Source organism: Malus domestica, chromosome 12, assembly GCF_042453785.1.
Source record: "Malus domestica chromosome 12, GDT2T_hap1".
Taxonomy (NCBI): Eukaryota; Viridiplantae; Streptophyta; class Magnoliopsida; order Rosales; family Rosaceae; genus Malus; species Malus domestica.
Genome location: NC_091672.1, coordinates 11,555,617 through 11,569,153, shown reverse-complemented (window position 1 = coordinate 11,569,153; position 13,537 = coordinate 11,555,617). Strand labels below are relative to the sequence as shown.

The window sequence follows — 13,537 nt, the reverse complement described above, 5'->3', positions numbered from 1 at the left end:
TTACAACATTTAATAGGTAATCTAATCCTAATAGGAATATAAGATACATTCCTAAATTCCCTAGGATTTACACAATCACATTCCTATTCTAAATATGACTGCAACACATTTTAATTTCTTTTAACTTTTTAAGATGGGTAAGATTAGAATGTGGGTAGAAAAATAAGATAATGGAATGGCCTAGTAGGTTTTTTTTTTTTTTTATTGTTCATACAAAAAAAAATGTAAAGGAGTTTGACAATGGCCCCCGTCAAGGCCCAAAAGCAATCCGAAGCTAAGCGCTAGTTAGAAAAGCATTTTTCCAGTCCACTCGTCTCATGTATGATGTCGGCTCCAGAGTTCCTCCATTGCTTCCAATTCCTCTTCTTTTAAGGTTCAAATCTCTCTCTCTCTCTCTCTCTCTCTTCAATTGGGTTAATTAGTTCATTTTGTCTCCACTATTTCCCCAAATTTCTGTATTTTGCATATTATCAAGCCCTTAAATTGTTCTCGTTCTTACTTGTTCCTGTTATGTTGGCTCACATAAGCATCCTGCTAATAAGTTCTTGATATTTCTGCAATGTTATTACATAATTTTACCGAACGTACCGTTTGGAAGACAATGTACACTATTGGTTCTGCAGATTTTCATGGTGGTTTGTGTTTCCATTGTCGAAATATAGTTTTTTAAGTCAAGGGATTCTATACTTATGGTGATTTACGACGAATTCGAGCCAAATGGGAGTGAAATTGAGTGAAGCCTCTTTCGTATTCAGTATCAACAGTATCAAATTTTGCTTCTTTTAGGCTACATAAGTTGTTATAGTTACAAAATCGACATTACCCGCTAGAGATGTTACCATAAAATAAAAATGTGAAATAGGGAAAAAAATCACTAAAATTCAGAATTTAACCAAAATGAAAGATGTAATCTTGCCAAGATTCTAATTGTTAATGCCAACCTTTTTTGGATTTCGAACTTTGCTAGACATATGTGGCCCGAAAATTTCTTATTGTGCCACACTGAATTTGGAACATTCAAGCAAGAATCAACTTGATCAGTAGTCCGGATTCATACCATTTTCCGGCACTTACATATATGTGTAGAGTTTTAATTCTTTGTACTCTATGCAGACTTGTACTATCTCACTTTGCACCGCAGGTATTGTAATATCTCCCATTATGGTGGTGTATGTTATACTCTAGCTTTGTGTATACACAATTGACAATGCAATTCTATTTTTTATTCTCCCAATTTAATTTTTAACACTATTTCTTTAAAGGACATTTTTACTTGTTTTCATTGAGGTTTGAACTGTACACATGCATTGTGCAGGGGAGTGTGGATTGATTCGTACTAGTCAACACCCAATCAAGGATAACCAAAGGAAATGTAAATGCTTTCTCCTTCACTCTTTGTAACTCACAAAAATTAACCTGGATAGTTTTCCCACATCTATATGGATTTTTATTTGTTTCCATTTATGTTATTTCCTGGATTACCGGCAATTTCTACGTAGCGGTATTTAGTATCACATGATCATACAGTAACAGTAGTTGTAGACATATTCACCGTTTAATTTTTACAAACCTGGAATATGGTCTTCCAGCACAAGTGCTTTTTCGGAAAAGGAATACACCATAGATTAATATTATTGTTTTGTGTTTTAGAGAACGTTTATCCTTTAGTTCAGAAGTTAAATTAAACTAGATCCCTCCCTAGTGTTGATCAACCGGATTTTGATTTTACTTCACCCTTAAAATGTCAACTTGCTTGGAAAGCACAAATTGCAAGATTCGTTTTTTTGTTTCTTAATATGTAAATTTTTAGGATTCGTTTTTTTATTCTTAATATGTAAATTTTTAGTTGCATAATTGCATTAACAGAGATTTTCGTTCAATTCGTTGATACAATACTTTTGTTTTTCATTAATCATTTTGTCCTTCATTTGGGTAGTCCTTACCAAGTTTGGGGATTAATGGTTAGATTGTCTTATATTACTTATCTTGGTTTAAAATTCTATTTCAGAGCTATCACTTATTTGGAGTACATTGTTGGCCAATCTTTTATAAATTTTTCACATGCTATTTAGAATTTTGTTTTTCTTTTGTTTTCAGTTTATTCTTTATGCTCATGTTCTTTCTCTTTCGTCAGTTTATCTACATCTATTTTTTGGTTTATTAAAAATGTTTTATTTCTTAAAATTGAATTAGTTATTGAGGTATTGTTCTTGCGTGAATTTGTATTTCTAAAATTCTCCTTGCTTGTTAGTTTGCTTTAACATTTTAGGTATTGTATTTAATTTGTATTGATTGGGTATGGTTGTGGTATTTGGTTCAGCATTGTTATTTCCGTTCTCTTGTTTTTTTTTGGATTTTGTTCCACAACAGTTTTACGGGTACTGTTATGTTGTGGTGAATAGATTGTATAATGTTGCATCCTAGTGCCTAAGAAAATATGGAAAACTCTTGGTTACAGTTGTTACACTAGACTATTTCAGAAGTACTATTGCATTAAGTTTAAGATACAACAACAACAACAACAAAGCCTTTTCCCACTAAGTGGGGTCGGCTATATGAATCCTAGAACGCCATTGCGCTCGGTTTTGCACATGTCCAAACCCATTTTGTGTACGTGTTGATGCTTCACCGTCCAACATTCTGTGCCATACATCATCGCCGGCCTTATTGCCGTCCAATAAAATTTTCCCTTGAACTTCAGTGGCCTACGACAGTCACACAACACGCCGGATGCACTCTTCCACTTCATCCATCCAGCTTGTATTCTATGGTTGAGATCTCCATCTAATTCTTCGTTCTTTTGGAAGATAGATCCTAAGTAGCGAAAACGGTCGCTCTTTGGTATTACCTGATCTCCGATCCTCGCCCTTAACTCATTTTGGCCTTCATTTGCACTGAGCTTGCACTCCATATATTCTGTCTTTGATCGGCTTAGGCGAAGACCTTTAGATTCCAACACTTCTCTCCAAAGGTTAAACTTCGCATTTACTCCTCCTGAGTTTCATCTATCAACACTATATCATTTGCGAGAATCATACACCAAAGAATATCATCTTGAACATGTCCTGTTAACTCATCCATTACCAACGCAAAAGGGTAAGGACTTAAGGATTGTTGATTCACAAAATCAGTGAGGACTTTGGTACAACATAAAGTATTAAGTTATTGCTCTGGTCATTAGTGTGGATAAGTATGTAAAAGGATAAAGACAGGAAAGCAAACATAAAATGTACGTGGTTCACCCAGATTGGCTATGTCCACAGAGTAGATGAGTTCTCATTAATTGTGAAGGGTTTACACAAGTACATAGGTTCAAGCTCTCCTTTAGTGAGTACAAATGAATGATTTAGTACAAATGATATTAGGAAATATTGTGGGAGAATGATCTCGTAATCACGAAACTTCTAAGTACCGAAGTGTGGTATCGTCTTCACTTGCCTTATCTGTCTCATAGGTAGATGTGGCATCTTCTCTGGAAGTACTCTTCCTCCATCCAGGGGTGGTATCTTTAACTAGTGGAGATGCACAAGGTAATGTATCAATTTCACTTGAAGCTTACTTGTAGTTTCAGGCTTGGTCAAGCGCGATACAAACCATGTAGTATGAGTCCCCCAAGTCGCCGAGCTAGGGGATCTGCTGAAAGAGGTGACAGACAATGTAAGCAATCAGAGCTCCAAGCAATTAGTCCCAAATCAGAAGTTTGATTTCGAGTTCCGGCTGATTGTTCTCATTCTCCCTATCTTGCAGGCAGCATGAAGGATAAAAAGAAGAAAAGGAGAATAGATGATATGAGATACTTTTGCTTTTGAAAAAGTAACTTTCCACAGGCTTATTCTTGAACTGGGCGGGAGGGTTTTCTGGTTTCCTCCAGAGTATAAGGCCGACTGAAGAATTTGAGGGTCAAAACAAGTCCATCAAATCTAGAGTACGTTCGACCCTGCTGATATGGGATACTTTTGCTGTTGACAAAGTAGTGGATGTATCGGCACGCGGTCTGTTACGCTTGTCTCCACATGCTTCCTTGTATCCTTCTCACTTTCCCTATCGGTTCCTCAGGCAGATGTGGTATCTTCTCTGGAAGCATAAGATGTTGAAGATGAGTACTCGAGAGCAATGCCAGGTAAGTAATCAGGTAAGGGGTTCCAGGCAGTCAGTTCCTGACTGGAAGCTTGATTCCAAGTGCTGACTGATTGCTCTCTTTCTCCTTGTCTTGCAGGTAAGAACAAGGCCAAAGGAAAAGACAGGGAAAAAGCATGATATGGGGTACTCTTGCTTTTAACCCTGATGATATGAGATATTCTTGCTCTGGTGTAGCTTGTTTGCAGAGGTATTATCGGGGGGAAAGAAAGCTGAGTATTTCGAGAGGCTTTATTGGGAGTGCCTTCTCAGATATGAGGAAGGGTTGAGCATTTTTGCAGGTCTGCCTGTCCATTAAGGATGGAGGTCGACATATATAGGAGTCTCCCTAACAAGTAGTAATGTTATTCCTTTACCCTGCTTGGTCATAGCACGGTAGTGGGAGCTACCAGCTTCACGTGTGTCAGAGCACTTTGAAAAAATGGTCTGTGGTATCTGGAAAGCTGATGTTGCGTGTGAAGATTACAAACAAGCTTTATCCAAGAAGATCTGGCTCTCGAAGTTGAGAAAGCGGTGCCTCATCGGTTTTCGAACAAGCAATCCTGTCGGGGATCTGGCTCTCGAGATTCGGAGAACGGTGCCTCTTCGATTTTTGAGAGAGCAATCCTGCTGGGAGTCTGGCTCTCGAGATTCGGAGAGCGGTGTCTCTTCGGTTTTTGAGAAATTAATCATGTTGGGAGTCTGGCTCTCGAGATTCGAAGAACGGTGCCTCTTCGATTTTGGAGCAAGCAATCTTGTTGGGAGTGTTTTCTCGAAAGTGAGTAAAGGTAGGGCATGTTTGCTAGTCTACCTTGCCACGGAGCACAGAGGTTGACACACAGGGACTTTCCAATTATCCAGCAGTGGTGCTGTTCCTTTATCCTTGTGGGTAATAATATGATAGCTAGACCTTCAAAATTTATGTGTCTAAACTTTGTTAGTGCTGTTTCTTTGCTATTCTTTTACCCTTGGTCATAGCGATGTAGTGGGAGCTGCAAGCTTCACGTGTCTAAACTTTGTCAGAGATCTTTGGCAAAGTTATCTGTGGTACCCCTGAGCTGATGGTGCGTGTGAAAAGTGAATGATTGAACAGTAAGATTCACGTGCTTTCTACTTCACCAGAAATCTTCAACAGAATGGCCGTAATTTCAGCAAAGCTGAGTGTGCATGTGACAGGTGCTGACAAGGCTGAAAAGTGCCTCTTCGATTTCTGAGATCGACCCTCGTGGTCTCTGAGCAGCCCAGCTTTTGAGAAAGCAAGCCTCTTCGATTTCTAAGATCGATCTTCGTGGTCTTTGAGCAGCTCAGCTTTTGAGAAAGCAAACGCCTCTTCGATTTCTGAGATCGGCCCTCGTGGTCTCTGAGCAGCCCAGCTTTTGAGAAAGCAAACGCCTCTTCGATTTCTGAGCAGACGCCTCTTCGATTTCTGAAGCTCCGTTGAGTGCAGATTTTTATAGAGGCTGGCATTAAGTTTCAAAGCACACTTGAATCTTCACCAGTAGAAGCTCCCTTCTTGCACTTCTAAGATCTTGATTTGTCCAACCTCTTCTCTCTTCAACACCTTTGAAAATGTCTGGCCCCTTCGACCGTCGTTTTGACTTGAACCTTGTTGAAGAGGCAGCCACGCCTTCTTCAGACAACATATGGCGCCCATCTTTCTTATCCCCTACTGGTCCTCTTACCGTTGGGGATTCCATGATGAAGAATGATATGACCGCTGCGGTGGTGGTCAAGAACCTTCTCACTCCCAAAGATAACAGACTACTTTCCAAACGGTCTGATGAGTTGGCTGTTAAGGATTCTCTAGCTCTCAGTGTTCAGTGTGCAGGTTCTGTGTCTAATATGGCCCAACGCCTATTTGCTCGAACCCGTCAAGTTGAATCATTGGCGGTTGAGGTGATGCGTCTCAAACAAGAGATTAGAGGGCTCAAGCATGAGAATAAACAGTTGCACCGGCTCGCACATGGCTATGCTACAAACATGAAGATGAAGCTTGACCAGATGAAGGAATCTGATGGTCAGGTTTTACTTGATCATCAGCGGTTTGTGGGTTTGTTCCAAAGGCATTTATTGCCTTCGTCTTCTGGGGCTGTACCGCATAATAAAGCTCCAAATAATCAACCTCCGATGCCTCTTCCTTCTAGGGTTCTGTCCAGTACTAAGGCTCCGAATGATCCCCCTCCGATGCCTTCTCTTTCTAGGGCTCTACCGACTGCTGAGACTTCTCCTAAGCAACCTTTGTGAAGGCTCCCTCTTGTTTGTTTATTTTGACTCATGTATATGTACATATTTGTAACTTATCGGAGATATCAATAAATAAGCTTTGCTTCATTTCCAACGTATTGTGTTAAATACACCAAAGCTTTCTTCACTGAGTGGGGTCGGCTATATGAATCTTAGAACGCCATTGTGCTCGGTCCTGTGTCATGTCCTTCGTTAGATCCAAATACTCTAAGTCTTTTCTTAGAGTCTCTTCCAAAGTTTTCCTAGGTCTTTCTCTACCCCTTCGGCCCTGAACCTCTGTCCCGTAGTCGCATCTTCTAACCGGAGCGTCAGTAGGCCTTCTTTGCACATGTCCAAACCATCGTAACCGATTTTCTTTCAACTTTCCTACAATTTCGGCTACTCCTACTTTACCTCGGATATCCTCATTCCTAATCTTATCCTTTCTCGTGTGCCCACACATCCAACGCAGCATCCTCATCTCCGCTACACCCATTTTGTGTACGTGTTGATGCTTCACCGCCCAACATTCTGTGCCATACAGCATCGCCGGCCTTATTGCCGTCCTATAAAATTTTCCCTTGAGCTTCAATGGCATACGACGGTCACACAACACACCGGATGCACTCTTCCACTTCATCCATCCAGCTTGTATTCTATGGTTGAGATCTCCATCTAATTCTCCGTTCTTTTGCAAGATAGATCCTAAGTAGCGAAAACGATCGCTCTTTGGTATTTCCTGATCTCTAATCCTCACCCCTAACTCATTTTGGCCTCCATTTGCACTGAACTTGCACTCCATATATTCTGTCTTTGATCGGCTTAGGCGAAGACCTTTAGATTCCAACACTTCTCTCCAAAGGTTAAGCTTCGCATTTACCCCTTCCTGAGTTTCATCTATCAACACTATATCGTCTGCGAAAAGCATACACCAAGGAAGCACACTGCCCTAGCCAACTTGGTTAAACCCATGTCTGCCAATTACATTGTGTTTGGTTTGTCTTTTGATAGGACTCGTAGGAGTACTTGTTAACGTAGTCGTTTAACGTTTGATTTTGTTGAGGAACTTGATATTTACTATGGAACGGTTACTTTTAGTTATATGGTAGTTGTAGTTACTGTTACCTTTTTTTTTTTTTTGTTATACTTACTGTTTATCTCTGGCTTTCCTTTTTGCGTGTAGAGGAATGGAGAGTGCTAGAATAGCAAGGTGTAGTTATCGTGCAGTTACTGTTGTCATTGATTTGTTGGAACACAGTAAATATGCAGATATCTGTAAAGAGATATGTTTAAGGTTTAAACAACTGACAGTAGGGAGTTTTGAGCTGACATATTCTCTTCCTGAGCACCCTAATTGCTTGCTGCAATCAGATATGGATGTGCATTTGATGCTTATGTGTTTATCTATGTTGAAGAGTAGTTTTGTTGACATTTCGGTCAAGGATCTTGTAAGTTCAAATAATGAGGATGGCAATATTGCAGCGCCTAATCCTCCACCTCAGTGTCGTGCTGTTTGTAATTATGCAGCTTCTGATCAGACACCTCATACTCATAGTCATGCAGTTTCTAATCATGAAGCGTGTGATCATGATGCAACTAATCATGCAACAACTGATCATCTAGCTTCTGATCAGGCAGCGTCTAATCATGCAACGCCTGGAGCACCTAATCATGCAGCACCTGGAGCTCCTAATCGTACATTGTCTGATGATGCAACATCTAATCTGGCAACTTCTAATAATGCACCATCTAGTGATGCAACTTCTAATCATGCAGCTTCTCACCGTGCAGCGTTTATTGATGTAATATCTAACCATGATGTGTCCAATCATGAAGTATCTAATCACGTAGCGTTTGATGATGTGATATCTAATCATGCATCGTGTGATGATGTAATATCTAATCATTTAGCGTCTTCATCATGCATGTTAGATAGCATCTCCAGATTTCAGGAAAGTGATACACACTTGTCTCAGGGTTGGAAGGAATACATTGATCATGTAGGCCAGAAATTTGAAGGGGGTGCAACTGGATTTCGTACGAAGTTGTGTATGTATGCCTTTGCGATGGGATTTCGTTTTGCTTATGTAAAGAATGATAAGGACCGTGTTATTGCTGAATGTTTTAAGAAGATTTCAGATGGCTGTAGTTGGCGTGTATATGCTTCAGTTTGTCGGTTGAATGGTTTTTTCTACATAAAGACTCTAAATAATGTTCACACTTGCACGGGTGTTAACCGTGAGGAGAAAAGTAAGATGATGAATGCAAAGATCGTATCTTCTATTTTGGTTGATCAAATCCGGGGGAAACCGTCTATTAAGCCAGTAGATATTGTCAAGGATTTTAAGCAGAATTATGGTCTTGATATCCCTTACCATACTGCATGGTACGCAAAAGAAATGGCTAAGAGTGAAGTTCATGGTGATGAATCCTCATCGTATAGTCGATTGGTTGGTTATAATAATGTTTTAATGTCAAGCAATCCAGGGTCGCATTGTGTCTTGGATTGTGATCCCAAGACTTCTCGCTTTCGGAGATTGTTTATTTGTTATGGTGCTTGCATTGAAGGTTTTCAGTGGTGCAGACCGTTGTTGTTCGTAGATGTGACTGTTCTAGAAAGTAAGCATGAAGGCCAACTAATTGGTGCCACCGGGAAGAATGGAAATCAAGGTATAAGTTTAAGTGATTGTTGATATGTATTTGTTAGATGAAGAAAGGCACTTTCATGGAGCTATTAGTAAAACTGGTTGACAATTACATCTCTATGTTGTATTTTTTGGTGATTGACATTATGTTAAATGTATTTGTCAACAACTATCTTTAAAAATATTAGAATACTCATCATCAATTCTGTTGTTATGTTATTCATTTGCAGGATCGTTCCCCTTTGCGTTTGCTATTGTGGACTCAGAAAATGAGGAAAATTGGAGCTGGTTCTTTGAAAATTTAGCTAAAATTTTGACCCCGCAAGGTAGGACAGTTACATTTGTATCTGATCAGAACAAAGGTCTCGTTGAAGCTGTTTCAAACATATTTCCAACATCCCCTCATGCATTTTGCTTGCAAAATTTGAAACAGAACCTTTTATCTAAATTTCCATCTACTTATGGTAAATTTTTGCGGGATCGAATTGTTGATCTTTTTTCGAAATGTGCACATGCTCCCACTAAAGCTGCTTTTGAGGTTAATTTGAGAAATTTGAAACATGAGGGTGGTGCTCCTGTTATGACCTTTCTCGAGGATCTTCCTAAGGAGAAGTGGTCATATGCCTACTTTAAGGGTAATCAATATGGTGAAACATGCAACAATGTTTCAGAAACATTTAATTCTTGGATTTTGGAGCTATGTGGCTTGCCCATCTTTCATATGGTTGATGGCATCAGGATTAAACTCATGAGAATGATGGCTGAGTTGAGTCGTGAAGCAGAGCAATGGTCTTCTGTTCTATGCCCTGAGATGGAGAAAACCTTGAACGAAATATTGATGCTTGGTAGGAATTGGAATGTCAGTCGTTCTACTGCTTCTGTATATGAGGTGCATGCCGATTATTCTGTTATGGTTGATCTGCATAATCGTCTATGCACCTGTCATGAGTGGCAAATTAAAGGCTTTCCATGTGTTCATGCACTTGTTGCTGTACAAAAACATTCTGGTATCATTTATGAATATATTGATGACCTCTTCAAGTCAAGCTACTTTAGAAGTTCATACGGGTTTCGTATCTCTCCTGTACCTGACACTAAGAACGTGATGGATGAGGGTTCAGAAGATGTTATCATGCCTCCGCCTACTAAGAAGAGAAGAGGTAGACCAAGGACTAAAATGCCAAAATCTCTTGGTGAAGTTTAAAAGGTTAGTAAGTGTGGTTCTGCTGGAGTACATGAGAAGTGTATCTCAAATATAGTGGTTTATATTTTCATGTTTTTATTGAAGAAACTGTCGCGCTATTACTTTCTTTACTAGCTGTCAATCAAATAACAAGATATTGTGCAACACAATTAAAAGGTAGCACAAAAACGAAGAGCCACAAAGATGAGAGAACTTTACTTGATGTACTCTTGTATCATACATAAACAATATAACAAACTATACTCTCTGCATATTTGTCTTACAGCTTGATCTTTTTCTTTGTGGAACCAAAACAGGGGTAAATTAAATGTTTTGGCTGCTGAATGAAGATAATAGCTTTTGGAGAACACAGGATGAACTGAGTTTACCGAATTGTGTAAATTTTAAGAATAACTTAAGGATTTTTTTTCAGTAAAGTAATCAATTTAGAAACAGAAAAGTAAGGACTCTTCGAGCTCTCTCTTCTTGCAACCCTCAACAATATCCTTCAGTGATAATATTTTCCAACAAACCAGGTAGATGTACTATACTAATCTCCTTCTTTACTTCTTAGATCTATATAGTTATATTCATTCTGGATCTGACATTTTGTTTATTTATTTAGGTGTATTGATTGATTAAATCAGGTCTCTCTGACTCTCCTCCTAGTCTGGTTTTATTTCTTTTTTAATTTTTGGCATCCTTTTTGGTACAAATTTCAGCTTTGTTTAAATCCACAAGATTGTTTTTTAAAAATATTTTGTGAATAATAACTCGAAATATAGGTTGAATGTATTGTATTTGTTAATTCTTTAGGATTCAATTTCTCACAGATCTTTGTTTCATTTCTGGTGATAAGAGCTATATATATATATATATATATATTTGTACCCCTTGTTTTGTTTGCTGAGAAAATGAAGGAGAATAAGAACAAAACTATGGCCTTATGATATTTATTCGTTTTGTTTCCTGTGTGAATGGACCTTTTTAGTTCATCTACGCCCAAAAGTTTGTCCTTGTCAGTCAAATGGAGTATGTATTTTTTCAAGCTTCTGAGATAAGAAATATGGATATTAAATTTGAGCTTCTCACCTCACCCGTTGGATCATGGATCTGTTTAGTCGTACACCTGATGCTATGCTTGTATGTCGGGTTAGTGTTCGTTAAGGGGAATTGGATGATAAGTCAGGTTTGTTGAGGGTATCAAATGAAATACTTGTGGCATAATTCTTCATATATGTACATTGTTCGACTGATCTGTTAATCACATTCCTTGCTTTCTTCCTGCCAGGTGGGATAAATATTCAAATAATGTGCTGGGATTTCAATAAACTCGAAGCTTAGAAGTTTTCGTCTTGTTGGATGGATGATATGTAAATTGTATTTTCGTTATTCTTATAATCAATTAGAATGCATTGGGGGTCGATTTGGTTTTATGGCGGGTGCAGTACATCCAAGTTAAGATTGAGTTCATTCTGTTCGTATTGCTGTAGGTTCCCAGATCCTTCGGAATCTCGTTAACTAGTTTTTCAGAACTTGACTTGAGATGGATGGTGTTCAAGTTATATTAGCTTTTAACAATCTGGATTTTACCAATTTCGTTATTGGGGTCATGAACCAGAATGGAGTTTTTCTTTTTCTTTTGATTTTCTGTCACTTGTTTATACCTTATGACATTTTATGTTCATTCCCAATGCGACCGGAGTTTCAGGGCGTAACCCGAAAACCTGTAAACTCTTAAGGTAAAATCTTGCCTCATTTTTGTTTTTTCTTCTTCGAATAAACTATTATCTATACTAAGGGATGTGGTTCAAATTCATCTTTGGCGAGAATCGAATCTAAGACTTTGCAAGTGAAGATGAATACTACTAGACTATAGTATTAAGTGGCAAATCCCGCCTCCTTTTATTTTCTTTGTTTTGATATCAACATAGCTACTGTGCAGAGACCAAAGTGATGACTCGTTTGGTAGAGCTTTTAGCATTTTAGGTTTTTTGTCAAGTTTTGAGCCCTCTGAGACCGTCTCCGAGAGAAGCAGTAAAACCATTAAAACTCTATTTTAAAGAGTTAAATCTAAAAGCCTATCTCCAAGATACTCTATTAAGGACTATATATAATATATATAGCAAAGTGAACAGTTGCTCTTTAAATTTAGTAATTGTTGGTATGCTAAATGTTAAAAAATTATCAACACTCGATAGAGGTTTTAGAAAACGAGTAGATTGAGTTCGAATTGTCTCTGGCGCTATCTACTACATAAGTAGTTTCATAGCAGTTCTATCACTTGATTATGAAAGACCCGATTTTGGACACCCACTGTGGGCGGGCTCAATCAATATAATTTATGATTTTTCAAGTATTGGATTACTAATTGTAAATTGTGATCCAACATATTTCGGAATAAATGTGTTAAAAAGCCTAGGGGCTGCTTTCCCGTTGTAGTCATTGCGAACTCATTCCTATCCCTTTGGGAACTTTAATAATAAAATATTTAAAATTTGTTAAAATACAGAGTTGCTGGAGATGAAAAGTTAAACTGACTAGTTAAAATAGGTTTTTTTAAACACTGTTCACTTACTAGTTTAACAGAGCTTCTCTTAGAGCTACACTAAGTTGTTTGGTGAAGCTCTCAAAATCTTATTTTAGCAGAATCTCCCACATTTCTTTTGTTTCGATACTCATAAACACATAGAAGCCTTTGTGTGGATGTCAGCAAGTTGATTTTGACTAGGAACATACTGACCTTGTAGAAGATGAGCAAGAACCAATTCACAAATGTAGTGGTACTCAATTTTCACATGCTTAGTACGATCATGAAAAACTGGATTTGATGCCAAGGAAATCGCAGACACATTGTTACACCACATAGTAGGAATTTTGGATAAAGGAAATCCAATGCCTCTGATGATTTAACGAATCCAGGTGATTTCAGTTGCATTATGAGCTAATGATCGATATTCTGCCTCAGTGGAGGATCGAGTAACTGTAGTCTGTTTTTTTTTTTTTTTTTACATGACAATATTATGTTGGATCAAGATGTCATGTAGCAGTGAACTCGTTCCATATCTGTTGTTCTTAACTAGTTGAGGATTGGAAGAGCAGGAGAGTAGCAATTCCGCTGATGCGGATTCTAATCAATTGACGTGTCTGCCATATCAGTTCTTAGTGATGTCCAACACTCATACACGTGTCATGTATGCATTTCCACATATCTGTGCCATATTTGGAAGGTTATAACTGAACCAAAATAAAAAGACATTCATATGAAATGAAGAAATTAAATGTATGATGTTATGCAAAGACCACTAAAATGACTACCATTAATCAAATGATTATATGTTTTGTAATTTGAGTAATTTTGAGTAGACAC

General features: G+C 38.2%; 1 protein-coding gene across 4 annotated transcripts; it reads left to right on the top strand.

Moving 5' to 3' along the window:
- Nucleotides 1-218: 218 nt before the first annotated feature.
- On the top strand, nt 219-11,766 carry LOC103449862 (uncharacterized). 4 transcript variants are annotated; one of them, XR_011573846.1, is made up of 7 exons: nt 236-373; nt 1,316-1,372; nt 7,523-9,009; nt 9,215-10,191; nt 10,485-10,703; nt 10,793-10,814; nt 11,459-11,766. XR_011573846.1 is itself a non-coding variant. In XM_070809395.1 (5 exons), the coding sequence occupies exons 3-4, from the start codon at nt 7,527-7,529 to the stop codon at nt 10,186-10,188; spliced, it is 2,457 nt and encodes an 818-aa protein (XP_070665496.1). In that variant the 5' UTR covers nt 236-373; nt 1,316-1,372; nt 7,523-7,526; the 3' UTR covers nt 10,189-10,191; nt 11,459-11,766. The 4 variants fall into 4 exon arrangements, 1 of the variants encoding a protein (XP_070665496.1); XR_011573845.1 differs by lacking the exon at nt 10,793-10,814 and having other exon boundaries at nt 219-373; XM_070809395.1 differs by lacking the exons at nt 10,485-10,703; nt 10,793-10,814.
- The last annotated feature ends 1,771 nt before the right edge of the window (nt 11,767-13,537 follow it).

Coding starts and splice junctions, on each gene's coding strand:
- LOC103449862 (XM_070809395.1), top strand. CDS start 7,527: ATGGAGAGTGCTAGAATAGCAAGGTGTAGTTATCGTGCAGTTACTGTT. Junction 9,010..9,214: donor CGGGAAGAATGGAAATCAAG/GTATAAGTTTAA, acceptor ATTCATTTGCAG/GATCGTTCCCCTTTGCGTTT.